General features: G+C 40.7%; 1 protein-coding gene across 2 annotated transcripts in view; it reads right to left on the bottom strand.

Annotated features, from left to right (window-relative positions):
* SYT14 (synaptotagmin 14) overlaps positions 1-19,623 on the bottom strand; it is a 348,909-nt gene that overhangs the window by 55,148 nt on the left and 274,138 nt on the right. For both annotated transcript variants that reach the window (XM_077485715.1, XM_077485716.1), the window contains exon 5: positions 10,622-10,893. In XM_077485715.1, coding sequence (XP_077341841.1) covers positions 10,622-10,893 — 272 coding nt within the window. The remainder of the gene's footprint in view (positions 1-10,621; positions 10,894-19,623) is intronic.

Below are 19,623 nucleotides of genomic sequence, written 5' to 3'. Positions count from 1 at the left end.
TAATGCAGAGTATTGGTGGGGTATTGCAGAGTATTGGTGGAGTAATGCAGAGTGCTAGTGACTAACCTGGTTTACTTCTCGGGTAGAGGGGAGGGAGGAGACAGTCCGGATCCCAGCGGCGTGTGTCTGCCGCTGGCTGCGCTGGAGGCCGTATGCGCACTTGTCCACGTGTATGGCCGATGTCATGTGACCGGTTGCTAGACGCGGAGCGGCCCTAGCCTAGCAACCAGTCACTCGGGAGGCAGAGGAGGCGGGCTACTCGAGCCCTGCTTGGAACGCACCGCACTGCGTGTAATGCCGCTTGTCCGAGCGGCTGTTTGTCACGTGGAGGGCTCCGAGATAGGAAGGGTTGCCATGACGACTCTCCTGCTCCTGCTTACATGATGTCAATCTCCAGTGTCAGACGGGCCCCCCTTTACGGAGCCTCGCGCCCCCCCTGGGGGGCGCGCCCCACTATTTGAGAAACACTGCTATAATGTATGATGCATGCATGTTTTTAGCCCCCATGCGCATAACTTTACATTTATCACCATGAAGTTACTTTTGCCACATATTTTCCCAATTAAATAGCCCACTGAGGTTGGCTTGTAAGCTGGACACATTCTGCAAAGTAGTCATTCAACTACACTACAGCTAAATAACAGAATATAACATCATGGTGAAATGATCAAGAACAAGGATCAATGTATGAGGAAATCCAAAAAGAAGGAAGGGAGGGAGGGAAAAACACATGAGAGAAAAAAACAACACTTTAAAGAGGAAGTAAACCCTGATGGGTTTACTTCTTTGTCTCCCTGCAAAGGTAAAGCATCACGTACCTGACACAGGAGCCAGCAATGTCACCACTGTCCCCTGTAGTACGGAGTGTCCATCTTCTTCCAGGTATCGCTGCTCCGGCCACTCACAGCGCCGGAGCAGAGATGACATCACTCCTGCGCATGGGAGCTGCCACTTACGGCATATCACCATTAGCAGTGGCATGCTGCTAACGGCAATAGTGCGCCTGTGCGCCTCTGTCTACGGCGCATGCTCACTACGTGACTGTCTTTTAGTAAATATCTCCTAAACCGTGTAGTTTTAGGAGATATTTCTTGGACCTAGAGGTAAGCCTTAATCTAGGCTTAGCTGGTGGTCAAAGTGGTTTGTAAGGGTTTACAACCACTTTAATGGCTGATAAAATCATGATGCGTTTTCTACAGTACAATAGGCAGGACAGCACAATTTTGAGTAGAAATGAAATGAAAGTCATTTGCATTTACTTTTTCAAGTGCCATATACTGTACATCGTTCCATCTACCATCATAGTATGATTTTATAAGGCAAATAGCTCAATACACAGATAAAATATATATATGGGAGCTGTTTAAGCTTCCAAAGGATTTGTATTTCTGTCCTTACAGCCATGAGCAAGAAGAGAAAAAGCTCAGCCACTGCACACAATATAAGCTCAGCGTGTAATAGGTGATAACAGCCTCACCCTAGCTCCATCCAGGCCATGCCCCTGACATGTTTCTTCCCACCCACGGGGCTTAGTTATGAAGGTCCTTCATGGTATTTTTCTCTCCTTGTTCTGCGGATTACATGGAGTCAGGGCGAACTCCTAGCCTGACCTGGCTGTCTTTTCTCTAGCCAATGAAAATATAAAAACAAGCTGATGAGCTATTCTCTCAGTCACTCTGCTCTCTCCTTCTCTCAGCGTGTTCCTTTTTAGTACAAGCATTGCAGCACACTAATTGGCATTTTGTCTTGCTTCTTCCTCTCCCACTCTGAACTGTGCTGTACAAGAGTTTGCAAGAGGCTGATACTAAGTCATTTTCAGGTACATTGCATGCATTTAAAAATATGTTAAATCAGTTTAATAATGTAGAATGGAATACAGGGCTGCAATAAAATGTGTCTCAGGTTTAAATCAAATGACCATTTAATAAATAAATAAATCCACCATGATAATTCATTTAGACATGTCCATTGTAGCACAGAAATCAGGAAGCATACTGTATCTCCATTACCAGCTTTCTAAACTCATAACTACATAAGGAATTTGTGTTACGAGTTGGCAAGCTAAGTGTGTATGTATATCTGTGAAGCTTTATTCTCCTGTGCAAAGTTTTCGTGATGCTTCTTATTATACAGAACATTTTTGTCTTCTCATATTCTACACAGGAACACATTCACTCACATAAGCCGTTAACACCACCAGTCTAGCGGATACAGCAGTCTTAGCTTAACAGTATTATAGAGAAAAGGTTCAGAACAGATCAGATTAATAATAAAAATGTCAAATGCAAGAGAAATAATTAACGCTGTCTTATTTGGATGGGGCTAAGTCACTAGGAAGGTTTAAATATCTTCTAATCGGGGATTGATGAGTGTTTTTCCACTGGTTCTCCTATGTAAATGTCAAACAGGTTTTTTCAGGCGTTGCATTGTTTTCAAATAAAAGCTCCTCTTTTTTTTAAGCTGTAAATATTATATTAATTTTAAATATGGATCACACAGTGTGGTCTTAAGAAATTGAATTTGAATAAAAGCATTTAATCACTTTTGTGCAAATGTTTTAATTTGCCCTACTAGTTTTATGTATAAAATGAACGCATGAACTTTAATGGAATCCAAGTATTAGTCCATAGGGTTCAATATTGAGTTGTCCCACCCTTTGCAGCTATAACAGCTTCAACTCTTCTGTCTTCAACTGTGCTGACCACAAAGTTTAGGAGTGTGTCTATGGGAAAGTTTAACCATTCTTCCAGAAGTGCATTTGTGAGGTCAGGCACTGATGTTAGACAAGAAGACCTGGCTCGCAGTCTCTGCTTTAATTCATCCCAAAGGTGTTCTGTCGGGTTGAGGTCAGGACTCTGCAGGCCAGTCAAGTTCCTCCACCCCAAACTCGCTCATCCATGTCTTTACAGGGGAGATTATGGTGTGGGGTTGTTTTTCAGGGGTTGGGCTTGACCCCTTAGTTCCTGTGAAGGGAACTTTTAAGGCATCTTCATAGACATTTTGGACAATTTCATGCTCCCAACTTTGTGGAAACAGTTGGAGGATGGCCCATTCTTGTTCCAACACGACTGCACACCAGTGCACAAAACAAGGTCCATAAAGACATGGATGAGTGGGTTTGGGGTGGATGAACTTGACTGGCCTGCACACTCCTAAACCTTGTGGACAGCTTTCCCAAAAGAGTAGAAGTTGTTATAGCTGTAAAGGGTGGGCCAACTCAATATGGAACAATACGTACTAAGGCTGGGATGCCATTAAAGTTCATGTGCATGTTAAGGCAGGCATCCTAATACTTTTAAAAATATAGTGTATGTATCTCATTAATTCAAGTTTTTTATTTTTGAGGAAAACAAATGAAAAGTCCAGTTTTTTCCAAGCCAGTGATGGGTGCGCAAAAACCTAAACACTATGTGAACCAAACATGAAGCACACACAAAATTTCACAGGGTTTGTCACTGGTCACCCCCTGAAGAGAAAGGATCATTCCCTTAATCCCCCAGGGGCACAAGGCTCCTGACAGGGGCAAAGCACTCTGGGTCACCTTCCAAAAGGCTTTGCAGATCCCTCTTGAAGCCAACCACCAAGCAGTAGGTTAGTGGCTCTCCTGGAGAGACACCCAAGATGGGGGAAGAAGCAACCTAAGGACCACAAATCCTCTCCCTAGAATTTAGGGTAGGCCTGAAAATCCACACCCTACCACCCTTGTGGAGTGAAAAACATACAAATGAATGCTTCTATTATTGTGAAGAAAACAAACTCCACACCAGAGACTTTTTTTGCACTTAATGAAGCAAAGCACCCTGTTGGGTTTTTATTACTGTTTGTTTGCCCGATGGAGAAATTCATACTTTCTACATGTTTGTCCTGGTGACCATTATCTGTCCTCCAGAACAGGAGGTGAGGGAAGATTGTCCAATGGGGGGAACCTGTTCTGACAACAGCTGTTTAAAAGAGAGATATTCCCTCACTTTGGAGAATTCTTCTCTTACTTTCTGCTGTGTCTATGGGACAGAAAGTGAAAGAACACCTATGTGTTTTCCAAAGTAGTACAATGTTACTATGGTAACATTATATTGCTCTGGTCAAAATAAAATCAGAAGTTTTTTCAAAAAAATGTAATAAAAAATGTAAAAAAATATTACTTTTTTGATGCTGTACTGCACTATTGGCAATGTGTTAAAATAATAAAAATAAATCACAACTTTTAAAAATTTTCCACACTTCCTACTAAATACCTTGGACTGTCTACTTTCCAAAAGGGGGCAATTTGAGGGATACCTGTACTGTCCTAGCATTTTTGAGAAATGAAATAGGCCATCAGTACATCAGCATTGTTTTTTTTTTCTTTTTAGTGCCCAGTTTTAAAGTGGTTATTTGAACAAGCTGAAATTAGAAGATGATTGCCTACCATGGCACAGCTGTACCAGATTTTGCACTCTTTAGTTTTAGTAAATCGACCCCATTAAGTACTTAAATAGTGAGCGAGTAGAACGGACAGGCAAATTTTCAGAAAGACGTCAACAGTGGTAACACCCACCTGATCACCTACCATGGATATTGTTCTGGGAACCATCTCTTATTTACCTCCATAATGGCACGTTTTGGATCAAGGTTTCATCCCCACGGGTATGCTCCCTGCTGAAACCACTGCCTGTGGAAGGGAATTCCACATGCTTGTCGCTCTTACAGTAAAGAACCCTCTATACAGTGTGGAGATGTGACCCCATGTCACAGGTGCAAATGAGCAGTGTATGCCTGATTTTGGTAGGCTTGCTAATTGTACACCTGTGTGCTGGCTTCATAATCATCCCAGGAATAGAGGTCAATGCTCATCCTTGGAGACAGCTTCGCCCGGCAGACAGGAGGGAGCCAGCCAGTGCAGCATGAAGCTGCAAGCACAGAGGTGCTGAGTGTCAGGTCTGGGGAAGACAGACCAAGGCCTAACGTGAAGGGCCTGATCAGGAGTGCTGCGTTTTTAGCCAGATGTGGGCTGTGACCAAAACAGCATGACGCTGACAGTGAGTAAGCCAGGAGGCTATCATTTGATTATACAGTGATGGTGAAACCCCCTTCGAGGAAGACTACAGTTTGAACTTTTTTGTTTCTTTCGAATAAAAATGGGCTGCTGTGCCCTTGAAAATGCAGTCACAATTTTTTCAATTCGCATGCACCACTAGAGCTTAATCAACCCGGATCATCACAACAGTTTAAGGGTAAACCTATTTTCTTCTAATTTTAATGAGTGGTCACGTGTCTTATTAAACTCCCTTCTGTGGAAAAGTTTTATCCCTATTGTGGGGTCACCAGTATGGTAATTGTGAATTGAAATCATATACCCTCTCAAGCGTCTCTTCTCCAGAGAGAATAAGTTCAGTGCTCGTAACCTTTCTTCATAACTAATATCCTCCAGACCCTTTATTAGATTTGTTGCCCTTCTTTGTACTTGGTCTATTTCTAGCACATCCTTCCTGAGTGAGGACTGGTGCCCAGAACTGGACAGCATACTCCAGGTGCAGCCAGAACAGAGTCTTGTGGAGTGGGAGAATTACCTCTTGATCTCTTGAGTTAATCCCCTTTTTAATGCATGCCAATATTCTGTTTGCTTTGTTAGCAGCAGCTTGGCATTGCATGCCATTTCTGAGCCTATCATCTACTAGGACCCCCAGGCCCTTTTCCATTCTTGATTCCCCCAGTGGTTCTCCCCCCAATGAATAGATTGCATTCATATTTTTGCCACCCAAATGCATTATTTTGCATTTTTCCACATTAAACCTCATTTAAACCTCATTTGCCATGTAGTTGCCCACCCCATTAATTTGTTCAGATCTTCTTGCAAGGTTTCCACATCCTGCAGAAAAGTCATTGCCCTCCTTAGCTTAGTATCATCCGCAAATACAGAGATTGAGCTGTTCACCCCATTCTCCTGGTCATTTTTTAATAAATTAAATAGGATTGGTTCCAGGACAGATCCCTGGGGGAACCCATTTTCTTCCCCTGACCATTTTGAATACTCCCCATTTATCACCACCCTTTGAACTCGCCCTTGGAGCCAGTTTTCAATCACACTATAGTCCATGCCAACTGACCTTACTTTGTACAGTAAACGTTTATGGGGAACTGTGTCAAATGCTTTTGCAAAATCCAGATACACCATGTCTATGGGCGTTCCTTTATCTAGATGGCAGCTCACCTCCTCATAGAAGGTTAATAGATTGGTTTGGCAAGAACGATTCTTTATGAAACCATGCTTATTACTGCTAATGATACAGTTTCCATTACTAAAATCTTGTATATAGTCCCTTATCATCCCCTCCAAGAGCTTGCATACTATTGCTGTTAGGCTAACTGATCTGTAATTCTCAGGGATGTATTTTGGCCCTTTTTTAAATATTAGTGCTACATTGGCTTTTCTCGAATCAGCTGGTACCATTCCTGTCAGTAGACAATCAGTAAAAATTAGGAACAATGGTCTGGCAATTAGTTGACTGAGTTCCCTGAGGACCCTCGGGTGCAAGCCACCTGGTTCCCAGTGGCTTATTAATGTTAAGTTTTCCAAGCCTATTTCTAATTCTGTCCTCTGTTATCCATGAAGGTGCTTCTTGTGATGTGTCCTGAGGATAAATACTGCAGTTTTGGTTACTGAAGCCCCCCAATTCCCTCATGAAGACTGAGAAGAAGAAATTCAATACTTTCTCCATCTCAACATCCTTTGTAACCAGATCCCCTTCCTCATTCTTTATAGGGCCAAAATGGTCTGTCCTCCCGCTTTTGTTTATAGCTCGCATGAATGTGAGAAGTACTTGCGGGGGGAAGCCGAGACAGCCGCCGAGGGATACCAGAAGACCAGGTGCGGGGCCACTCTGTGCAAAACAAGCTGCACAGTGGAAGTAAGTATAACATGTTTGTTACTTTATTTTTATTTTTTAATTCCCTTTACAATCCCTTTAAGTTCCAGAAAGTAAAAAGGTGGCAAGCTCAAAGATGAGCAGGCTCAAAATGAGTTCTACAGAAGGTTATATAGGCCTCAAGCACCTGTGACAAATTAACCATTCCCCTTAATTAGTAGGCTGAAGGAAGGAAGGGAAAAAAAGGCTGTTTAAAAAGTGACAGAAACAGTGTTTAAAAAGTTGCACGGAAAATCCCTGTAGGGTTTTACTTCCTTTGTTTCCCTGCAAAGGTAAAGCATAATGGACTACTATGCATTGCATAGTAGCCCATTATGTGTCACTTACCTGACCATGTCAGTTGTGTCACTTATTATGTGTCACTTGTGTCACTTACCTGACAATGTCAGTTGGCTCATACAAGAGAACCCTCCTACCACATTTGTTGAATGCTTAATCCCATTGCTTTAGAAATAACCTAGGGCTCCCAAATGAAGAGAATGGTTGACTAGGGTATATAACATTATGGAAGAAGGCAAATGGGTATAAACCTTAAAAGATAAGTATGAGCATTTGAATCAACCGTATTGCCTTAGTAACCACAAATTTGAAGCTCAGGTTTATTTTTCATAATTGCAATATTTATTGTTAAGCATCTCAAGGATAGTATAGTAAGAATGTAAGACAAGTGGAGTTAAAGTGGTTGTTAATCAGTACAGACCACTTTGACCTACAGGTAAGCCTAGATTAAGGCATATCTGTAGGTGCAAGAAATATCTCCTAAACCTACACGGTTTAGGAGATATTTGCAAAAGACAGGCACCGCCATAGACAGCGGCGTGCAGGTGCACTCAGCGTGCCGTTGCCAATGGCGATTATGCCGTTAGCAGCGGCTACCGCGTGCATGCGCAGGACTGATGTCCAATCACAGCGCCGGAGCCGCCATACCCGGAAGGAAGATGGACGATTCATGGAAAAGGGGACATCGATCCCATTATGCTTTACCTTTGCAGGGAAACAAAGACGAAGTAAAACCCATCAGGGTTTACTTCCTCTTTAAATGTGTAAAAGGTGAGGCCAGGCAGTAAGCAGTCGAGACTAAAGCCCCATACACACTATTAGATTTTCTGCAGATTTTTGTCTTCAGATTTACCAAAACCACATAATATGAGGTGAATACTTTAAGAATTTCAATTTCTATGCAATCAGGCAGGTCCATGCACTACATAGTTTAGGTACATCTGAAGACAAAAATCTGCAGAAAATCGAATAGTGTGTATGGGACCTTAGAACACACACGGCCAGCTTTGCCTTTACATGACCTGTCAGAATCAGGAACAATTATAAGCACCTAATATACAGACATAAATTAGGGGAGGTGTAATATTGTGACTGGCAGAGGGTTCTGCAACAAGACCACCAGTTAATTTTACAGGCTAAGTACATGTTGATGTCCACTTTGCTGGAAACAGCCTGTACCTTGTGTTTTCTCACCACTGCACTCTGCAACACCCCTTTTCTTATCTCTGATCACAACCTTATCAGTTTCACGCTCTTCAGGTTTTCAACTCCCTATCACTCAAACTAGCAGTTACCCATAGAAACATTACTATTCGTCTCTATTCTGTTATGGACTACCTAAACAACAAAATCTCAACCCAGTCCTGTTCTGACCACTTCTGTCTACAACAGCAGCCCACTTTCATTCTCCCTGGACACACTTGCTCCCCTCATGACAGCGATTTAGTTTACAACCCTGGCAAAAAGGTGACACTAGACGTCTCAGAGGACATAGTCATGCTTTATAAGAAGTGTGGTGTAAAACGTAATCACCAAGTATAAATCTGCTCTCCTAAAATATCATTCTTCCTTCTGTGCTGCCTAACAGACCTATTGCATCTCTCATTATTCTTCTCTCATCTGGTCATTGCCAACCTATTTCAGTTTGTAACTTCCTACTTATTTCCCAATGCTGTTACTGACAAAATCATTCACTACCCCGGATTTTTTTTTTCAATAAATGGCAAAGAACATAGTTTGTTTATGATGTTCAGTTTATGATGAAATCTCCACTGTCCAGATATCTCTTCCACTTAACATACCATGTTTACAACCGCTTTCATTCAATACTTTCCCCTTTTGACTCCGGGAGGAGAACAGGACACCAAACTCTTCTCTGATGCCTACTTAAAGCATATGTTTTTTTTATTTTTTTTATATTGTTGTAAATTTTGTCCTTAGAAAAGTAATAAAGGGGAAATCTTCCACTGGAAACAGTTCTGGTGACCTGGGGGTCCCCATGGAATTTCCCTAATTTGCAGGGATTTTTTGCAGGGAAGTGAAAGGAAATCTCTGCAATGGGGCACAGATGGCAAAAAGAAACCCTCACAGGGGTTATAATCCTCCATTACTCTATCCAAAATAAAAGCAAACATTTTGCCTATAGTTCTATTTTAACCATCTGCCCCCTGGACCCCGTTACATGCAATTATTCAGGTAATCATGTAGATGCGCTTTTTTATGCTTTCTAACGTTGCAATTTTTTCCTCCCCACTAGTAACTTCCCCTCCCTCCAAAATGTGCACTGGTTACCCTCATGCCTAAGAAGCCCACACTGGACTTCACCAGCCTAAACTTCTTAAGACCCATCTGCTCCAGTTTACCGTAAAACTTCTAGACTGCCTAGTCTACATAATATTTCCTCCTCCCTGTGCCCTCTCCTCTGACTTCTTCCTCAGGATCCATACCACAACTATCAGTTCCTTCCCTCATATCAGGTTGCTAGGTGTATTCTTCTGGCCTCTCTTCCTGGCCCCACATCCAATCTATTTAAAAATATTGCTGATTTCACATTTGCAACATTTTCTTAACGAATGACACCACCAAGCTACTAATCCACTGCCTTGTTATCACTTGCCTTGACTACTGCAACTCCTTCCTTGTTGGCTTACCTCTGCACAGACTATCCTCATCTCCAGTCTACCATGAATGCTGCTGCCAGACTCATCCACCTTTATCAACTATCCAGTGTCAGTCCCTTCACTGGCTTCTATCCCAAAAACATCCAAAATCATCCACCACTTTGCCCTGAGTTACATAAAATATCACCCAAACCATCCTCCTTGCTCTCTTCAACACCTCTCTCTAATCTCTCCAGCTGGCTTCTATCTGTCCCATCTTTAGATGATCCCTAAAAACATATCTCTTCAGGGAAGTCTATCCAGCCTGCACCTAAAAATCTAACTTTTGTCACCTACAACTGTTGTCCTCAACTCATTCCCTACAGCTTTTAACTTTGTATTTCTTGACCCCCCCCACTCAATTTTAGATTGTAAGGTCTAACAAGCAGGGCCCTCCTAACCATCTTCTCTTAAAATGTTAAAATGTTTTGAAACGGTATCGTCTCCCTTTATTTTGTAAATCTCTGCATCAAACTGTTGATGCTATATAAATTCTGTATAATACTAAAAGTGTGTCCATACACTGCATGCAAGTAAAAGGCTTCTTGGGATTTGTGGTTCTGGGGGGGGGGGGCATGATGAGGTCATAGAGAGTACTAAAAGCTAAAAACCAGGAAAAAGGAAAATGTCATAAATGAATGCTAGAACATGATCTAGAAGGGTGAGAGTGATGTTTAGTAGTCAATTTGGGTCATACCTGAAAATCTGATTTAAAGTTATGTTGCCATTTCATACAGCTACACAATGTTTCATGGAGTGTTCTTTACTCTTACTTACCTCTGGGCTTAGAACTGCTGTGCTGTCACTTGGGACATCTTCCTCATATGCCTTGTTCTGGAAGCTTTCTATTTCATGTCCCGTACTGCCCTCACTGGGGCACTTGTTATATGAGTATCTGGGACTATTGCTACCGTGTGACAGTTCGCATTTACTGTCCCCGAGTTCAGAGGGCGTACAGGAGAGGCGAGGAGATCCACTGTCATCTTGGTAAGGTGGAGGTTGTAGTTCATCTAGCGGAGGTGTCCTCCTCATTCTTTGGATACTGTTAGCTGCAAACAACCAAATCCATTAGTGTTCTGTAATCATCAAAGATCTAAGTCTTTTTACTGAGTTAAATGACTCGAAACTAAAACTGCATATTTACTGGAAGCTTCTGCTGACATGTTGATAAGAAGACATTGTCTTGTAATATACATGAAAAAAGTCACACGAACATAAGACATCAGAGGGATTTTGTATATCCATAGAAACCAAGAAGGCTGTCACTCAAATCGTACAGATCTACAGGGGAGACCTTCACAATAAGAAGGAGAATTGGACAGGCTGTTAATAGAGAACGTCACTTATAAAGCAATTAACGGTGACAGTCATTACTGGATACTTTAATCTACCAGATGTGGACTGACACGTCTCAGGGGCAGGTTTATCTGTGGAGTGGAGGCATCAATTCATAGAGCAGAGAATTAAAAATGTAGAGAAGATCATTTGCAAAAACGAATGCTATACTCATGGGGACAACGCATGAGGGACAATTGTGGGTGAAAATCTGGGTTGCGGTGATCAAAAATTACCATAGCATTGTGCACAAGAGCTAGTACATCGCAATTCAATATTAGGCTTAGGGTCTGCATTAAAGTGTCATTAAACCCACATTACAAACTACACATGGATCTTCACTACATACACAACACATTGGGAAAGGAGGGGGAGAAGGAGAATAGGTAATTTCATGTGCTACAGCTACCCCTCAAGTGACGAAAGAGTCACATGAGGACACCTCCAAAGGAAAATAAGAAGCATATGGCTTCCTCTTAGTAAAATTGCAGAGCACACACTGAGTGGCAAGACAGCACCCACAGAAACAGGTGCAATTGGGTTGCCACTAACGGTAAGGAAGCCAATGGGCTTTACTAATCTGGACATCTTAGATGTCAGAAAGCTTCTATAATCAGACACAGAATGGACTTAAAAAGAGATATACACATAGAAAAAAAATGTGATTTTAATGACTACGTTTAAGTTCTGGGTTGTGTTGTGGTTAGTGCAACACATGGTATTGTGTAATGGATACGCATTCATTCTGAATGGCACTCCCAAGGCAGTAAAGCAATGCACCATGAATTTCCACATACCACGATGCCATTAAAAACAGTGTTGATAAATTACATTGCACAGATCCCTTTAAAAATAATAGATTAGACTGATGAAATATTACATTTCTTGAAAAACTCACTATCACAATAAATCATAATGAAAATATTTTAGTTCATCAAAGGGCACTATAAGTAAGAACTCTATGTTACCCTAAAGTTTGGCAAAACTTAGGAAGCTACTTGGATGGGCAAAATTTCTTTAACCACTTCAGCCCCAGAAGGATATGCCCCCTTCCTGACCAGAGCACTTTTTTGCGATTCGGCACTGCGTCGCTTTAACAGACAATTGCGCACTGTGCGATGTTGTATCCAAACAAAAATGACGTCCTTTTTTTCCCACAAACAGAGCGTTCTTTTGGTGATATTTGATCGCCTCTGTGGTTTTTATTTTTTGTGCTATAAACAAAAAAAGAGCGGCAATTTTGAAAAAAAACCCCACAATATTTGTTACTTTTTGCTATAATAAATATCCCCCAAAAATATATATATAAAAAAATGTTTTTCCTCACTTTATGCCGATATGTATTCTTCTACATATTTTTGGTAAATAAAAAAATCACAATAGGCGTATATTGATTGGTTTGCGCAAAATTTATAGCGTTTACAAAATAGGGGATAGTTTAATGGCATTTTTATTATAAATATTTTTTAGTAATGGCAGTGATCTGCGATTTTTATTGTGACTGCGACATTATAGCAGCCACATTGGACACTTTTGACACTATTTGGGACCATTGTGAATTTATACAGCGATCAGTGCTATAAAAATGCACCGATTACTGTGTAAATGACACTGGCAGTGAAGGTGTTAACCACTAGGGGGCGATGAAGGGGTTAAGTGTGTCCTAGGGAGTGATTTTAACTGTTGGGGGATGGGCTTCAACACACATGACAGTGATCACTGCTCTCGATGACAGAGAGCAGTGATCTGTCATGACACTAGGCAGAACGGGGAAATGCTTTATTTACAAAGGCATCTCCCCGTTCTACCTCTCCGTGACATGATCGCAAGCACCCCGGCAGACAGAGTCAGCAGGACCCGGGGTCACAGAGAACGTGGTGGGCCTGCAATGCTGCTTCTTAAAGGGGAGGTACCTGTATGCCCTTTTGCCCACTCGTGCCATTCTGCCGATGTATATCGTCGTGCAGCGGTCAGGAAGCAGTTAAAGAGGATCTTTAGCCTGCTTGATGAAAATTAAAAGTCAGCAGCTACAAATACTTCTGGTGGAATCACATAGGTGATAAGACCGTAAGTGGGTACCTACCAAAACTAGGTACCCACTGCACCCTCAAAAAATTTCCCAAAAGTGTTAGAGGAGGACATAAAGCAGAACTTTCCTTTAGGATGAAATTCCGCTTTAAAACAAGTTCAGATGATTGTGACTAATTACTAGCAGATATACCATGACCTGAGTTAGGGCCTGTGTACATGACTGCTGCAATCAAATGTTGGTTTTTGCACTGAATTCAGTGGCGCTCAAACATATGTGAATGCGATTCACAGTTAAAGACTGCATTTGGTCTGCTTTGCCTTCATTGTAAATGCATCCCAATGGTTCACACCTATACAGTTTGATTTTGATCTGTTTCTTCAGTGCTTTTTTGTGGTGCATTTTGCACACATGTTTTGGACGCATTTTGCATACATTTTTCATTTTTTTTATGCTTTTTTTTAGGGGACCAATTTTTTGTTGGGTGGATTAAAAAATGCAAAACATAAATCATGGCAAAAACATACTACATGCTTTTCTGCAGCTTCCCCATTGAATCCATATTGTATCTGGATGTGGGGTGCCCCCAAATCTCACATGATCTCTTCCCTGCATATTTTTATTATGACAGGGTCCTAGGAGATACACCTTTTTATAAATGTTTGTCAGTGTATTTATGTTGTGTTGAGCCTGACATGTTAGTCTATTGGAGGAATACTGTATTGGATTTTTTATGATGATGTTTTATGTTCTGTAACCCTTTCTTAAATTGAATAAAAATAATTTAAACACCTCCATTGAAGTCTACTGAACCAAAAACACACCATTTTGCTTTAAAAAAGTCCCTCACCCTTTACAAAAATGCATAGATGTAAACATGTCATACAGGAAACAATGTTAAATAGACTGTAGTGCGTTTCTGCAAAAAAGCATTAAAAATTCAAAGGTGTGAACAGAGCCTAAAGCATGCTGCATTCAGAGGCTGTCCACGCTGCACCCTTGAGGTAAACGGGAAATGTTCTCACCTGGGTTTGATTTCAAATGCAGGAAAATAATGCCTGTGTATGCAATTCCAAAATTAAACAAAAATGGAAGGGGTAGCTATTGAGATTATAGTGGTGCCAAAAACAAGATTCAACCATGTAGTAAAACTTAATAATCTTTAATAAGTACATGATAAAAACATATTAGTAAAATGCACGTATTCATCATACGGTCAACTTATGTATATTAAGTGTTGGTTAATACTGTAGTGTCTACTCTCGACTGTGGTGGCTTCTTCAGGGAACTTTATAGGACAATAATGATTAATGAACTATAACAAAGAAGAAAATAATCACATAAAATTGGCATTGTACACTTTGATACAATAATTCATCAATTTTTAATATATTATAACAAATTGCTTGTATGATGAATATGTGCACTTTACTATTATTATGTTTTTATCATGTACCAATTAAAGATTCCTACATTTTACTACATGGTTGAATCTTGTCTTTGGAACCGCTATAATCCCAATATCTATTTTCCATTTTCTATATTTCCATTTTTGTCAATCAAGGGATGTGTTGCAGTTCTATATTCTAGCCTTCTCATGGTCTTAAGAAATTCCAAAATTAAACCATTCAGAGGCAAAACTAAGGGTTGATGTTTCAAACAAAAGGGTTGTGGACACCTTTACTGACTGGGCACCCAGAAAGGAATAAAGGCCCTTAACCGCTTAAGGACCTCCTCACGCCAATGTACGTCGGCAGAATGGCACGTCTGGGCACAAGCACGTACAGGTACGTTGCCCTTTAAGTGCCCAGCCGTGGGTCACGAGCGCGCCGCCAGTGTCCCGCGATCGGGTCACAGAGCTAAAGAACGAGGAGAGGTAAGTGTAAACAAACCTCTCCTCGTGCTTGCTACTGAGGCTGTCACTGATCGTCCGTTCCCTGTTATAGGGAAAGACGATCAGTGACGTCAGACGCCAAGCCACGCTCCCTACAGTTAAAAAAAACACACACACTTAACCCCTACACTGTCCCCCAGTGGTTAACCCCTTCACTGCCAGTGGCATTTTTACCGTAATCAGTGCATTTTTAATTGCACTGATTGCTGTATTAATGCCAATGGTCCCAAAAATGTGTCAAAATTGTCCGACATGTCCGCCATAATGTCGCAGTCACAATAAAAATCGCTGATCGCCGCCATTACTAGTAAAAAAAAAAAAATTATTAATAAAAATGCCATAAAACTATCCCCTATTTTGTAGACGCTATAACTTTTGCGCAAACCAATCAATAAACGCTTATTGCGATTTATTTATTTTTGTTTACAAAAAATATGTAGAATACATATCGGCCTAAACTGAGGGAAAAACAATGTTTTTTTATATATTTTTGGGGGATATTTATTATAGCAAAATGTAAAAAAAAAACGTTTTTTTTTCAAAATTGACGCTTTTTTTTGTTTATAGCGCAGGTTAAAAACCGCAGGGGTGATCAAATACCACCAAAAGAAAGCTCTATTTGTGGGAAAAAAAGGATGTCAATTTTGTTTCGGAGCCACGTCGCATGACCGCGCAATTGTCAGTTAAAGCAATGCAGTGCCGAACCGCAAAAAGGGGCTTGGTCCTTTAGCTGGAAAATGGTCCAGGGCTTAAGTGGTTAAAGGTAATGGCCTTTGCCTCACAGAACCCAAAATGTAAATTGGAATTGTTTACATGGCTAATATAAGATCAAATTCTGAGAGAAAAGAATACGATCCTCTAAGTGCGCTATTGGGTTCAATGGGTTTGAAAGGCAAAGGAAAACCAACAGAAGATAATGAGCTTTTTAAAAAACACTGTACTGAAGAGCCCAATCACAATTTACAGTAAATTGCCAAAGGAGGGGAATGACAAGATGAAAGCAGGTGGTGTCATGTTAAGTGCAATGCCAGTAATGAGATTTGCAAAACCCAGAAAAGAAGAGATAACACTGGCTTTCTATGTAATTGAAAGGAATATTCTACAGTGAACACAGAATGTAAGGACTAGATACCTACTTCAAGGTAAGGGGCAAAAAATAACAGCAGAATTAAAGGGCAGCAAGTTTAAAATATACTTATCTGTAAACCAAACACCAATACAATATGGTTTTCTATGTTCCCCCAGCTGCATCTATACCTATACAGACACAGGGTGGATTCTTGATATTAATGCATGCTTCAGTCATGACAATTTAGCATTTTGGATAAACTTTTACAAAACCCAGGACAGTCCAAATGAGGAGTATAGTGAAAAAAATGCATTAGCCGAGATTACCGTGTAAACTGAAAGCCAAAACATGCAGTACATTAGGGCTGAAACAACTAATCGATTAATCGACAACTAATCGATTATGAAATTAATTGATTACTGTTTTCATAATCGATTAATCTGCCAGTAACATAATGGGGTTAAAAAAAAAAAAAAGAGCCCTTTATAGTATAAAAAGAGCAAATAATCGCTACTGTAAATATTACATTCACTGTTCTACAGTAAAAAAATGAACCCCTCACCGTAGTGATTATTATGCTTTTTTCTACTATAAAGGGCTAATTTTCATTTTTTTTAAATCCCCATTATGTTACTAAACGTCTTAGACCTGGTTTACACCTGTGTGTTTATTGGTGCTTTTTTGCAGAAATGCACTACAGTTCATTTACATGGTTTCCTATAGAACACGTTCACATCTGAAAGGGTCAGGGACTTTTAACGCAAAATGGTGCTTTATTGGTTCAATATACTTCAATGGAGAAGCTGCAGAAAAGCATGTAATGCGTTTTTGCAGCAATTTGTGTTTTTTAATCTGCCCAAAGAAAAGGCAAAAATGCTAATTGCAGTAAAATCACGTGCGCAAAAATCAAAACGTACAGCAAAAAGCACTGCAGAAACAGATCAAAAGCAAACTGCGTAGGTGTGTATTGAGCCTTATGCTGGTCACACAGATCAGATTTCAGATGAGAATATTCAGACGAAAAATCTTTGTACATTTGCTGAATGAAAGAATTTTGTTTGAAATTTTCACTTGTTTTTAACATTCTGTTTTTAAAATGAATGTAATTTCTGAACGAAAACCACATCCACTGTCTGAAAATTCCTTTGACTAAGAAGTTTTCTATTACTTCTACATTTTCCTGTCACTGTGGTTGAAAATGAAAGTCAATTTGACCCACTTTTTTTTTTTAAAGGTTATTAACCGATTAATCGAAACAATAATCGGCCAACTATTTGATTATGAAAATAATCGTTAGTTTCAGCCCTACAGTAAATTCAGAGATATTAAAGCTGAAGCATAACTCCAGCCTCACCTTCAGTCGTGTGCAGTTGTACCGACTCCTCTGCTATACTAAAATAGCTTTTTTTATTTCACTGCACACGGTGGGCTTCTCAGAGTGTGCATTAGAAGCGGCAGCAAGTCTGATAGCGCTTGCCCCATTTTCTGACTGGAGGATGTCCAGCATCACCCAGCCCTTTCTTTCCCAATCTTTCTGTTCCTGGCCTTCTCTTTCATTTATTGGATTTAATTTCTTTAAATCAGGGAGGCTCAGCATCACATGCAGATGTTACCTGGGGCAGCCTTCATGCATTCACCCATCTAAGCCTTTAAAAATTTGCATAACTCCTCCTCAGACCAAGTCTACCCCAGCATAAAGGCAGAGGGCTCTGAAGAGGGATAATGGGGCAGGGTACTGTGATGTTTTCAGGAAGCTATGTACAGCACTCCGCCAGCCCTTCCCACCAGCCATGATATGCTTGCATTGCACTTATACCCAGTGATAATATTACTGGGACTAAATAGGGTATGTAATAAAAATAGAGTCCATCTGTGTGAAATTTAATCTCAGTATAAATGCAGCTGTTCTGTGAAGCCCTCTGAGGTTTGTTAGAGAACCTTAGTGAACAAACAGCATCATGAAGGCCAATGAACACACCAGACAGATCAGAGACTAAGTTGTGGAGGAGTTTAAAGCAGGGTTAGGTTATTAAAAAATATCCCAAGCTTTGAACATCTCACGGATCACTGTTCAATCTATCATCCGAAAATGGAAAGAGTATGGCACAACTGTGAAACTACAAATACATGGCTGTCCACCTAAACTGACAGGCCGGGCAAGGAGAACATTAATCAGAGAAGTAGCCAAGAGGCCCATGATAATTCTGGAGGAGCTGCAGAGATCCACAGCTCAGGGAGGAGAATCTGTCGACAGGACAACTATTAGTCGTGCTCTCCACAAATCTGCCCTTTATGGAAGAGTGGCAAGAAGAAAGTCATTTTTGAAAGAAAGCCATAAGAAGTCCCATTTGCAGTTTGCAAGAAGCCATGTGAGGGACACAGCAAACATGTGAAAGAAGGAGCTCTGGTCAGATGAGACCAAAATGTAACTTTTTGGCCTAAAAAGCAAATCGCTATGTGTGGTGGAAAACTAACACTGCACATCACCTGAAACACACCATTCCCACTGTGAAACATGGTGGTGGCAGCATCATGTTGCAGGGAAGCTTTTCTTCAGCAGGGACAGGGAAGCTGGTCAGAGTTGATGGGAAGATGGAGGGAGACAAGAACAGGGCAAATCTTATAATAAAACCTGTTGGAGTCTGCAAAAGACTTAAGACTGGGGTGGAGGTTCACCTTCCAGCAGGACAACGATCCTAAACATACAACCAGAGCTGCAATGGAATGGTTTAGATCAGGCAGATGCAATGAGTGGACTTCCAGCTGTTGCAAAACTACAAGTCCCATCATGCCTCTGCTTCTGGGTGTCATGCTTGTGGCTGGCAGAGTCTTGCTATGCCTCATGGGACTTGTAGTTCTGCAACAGCTGGAGGTCTGCTAATTGCATATCCCTGGTTTAGATCAAAGCATATTAATGTGTTAGAATGGCCCAGTTAAAGTCCAGACCTAAATCCAATCGAAAATCTGTGGCAAGACTTGAAAATTGCTGTTCATAGATGCTCTCCATCCAATCTGACAGAGCTTGAGCTATTTTGCAAAGAAGAGTGGGCAAAAGTTTCACTCTCTAGATGTAAAAAGCCTTGCAGTGAACAGTGGCTGTACAAAGTATTGACTCAGGGGGCTGAATACAAATGCACGCCACACTTTTCACATATTTATTTGTAAAACATTTTGAAAACCATTTATCATTTTCCTTCCGCTTTACAATTATGTGCCACTTTGTGTTGGTCTATAACATTTAAGTTTTTGGTTGTAACATGACAAAATGTGGAAAATTTCAAGGGGTATGAATACTTTTTCAAGGCACTGTATATTTAGAAGTTCCTTTTTGATTTAGGATATGGGGGACATACAGATTAACATTTTTTTCCCGCTTCTGAAGATTAGTTAAACACCACGTGTGCTTACTAAAAGCAGAGACCTTTCAGAATAAAGATAGTAGTTGCAAATTT

The sequence above is a fragment of the Lithobates pipiens genome, unplaced genomic scaffold (genome assembly GCF_037356315.1).
Source record: "Lithobates pipiens isolate NorthernLeopardFrog02 unplaced genomic scaffold, aLitPip1_a1.2 Scaffold_18, whole genome shotgun sequence".
In the NCBI taxonomy this organism is placed as follows: domain Eukaryota; kingdom Metazoa; phylum Chordata; class Amphibia; order Anura; family Ranidae; genus Lithobates; species Lithobates pipiens.
This window is presented reverse-complemented; position numbering and strand designations above follow the sequence as displayed.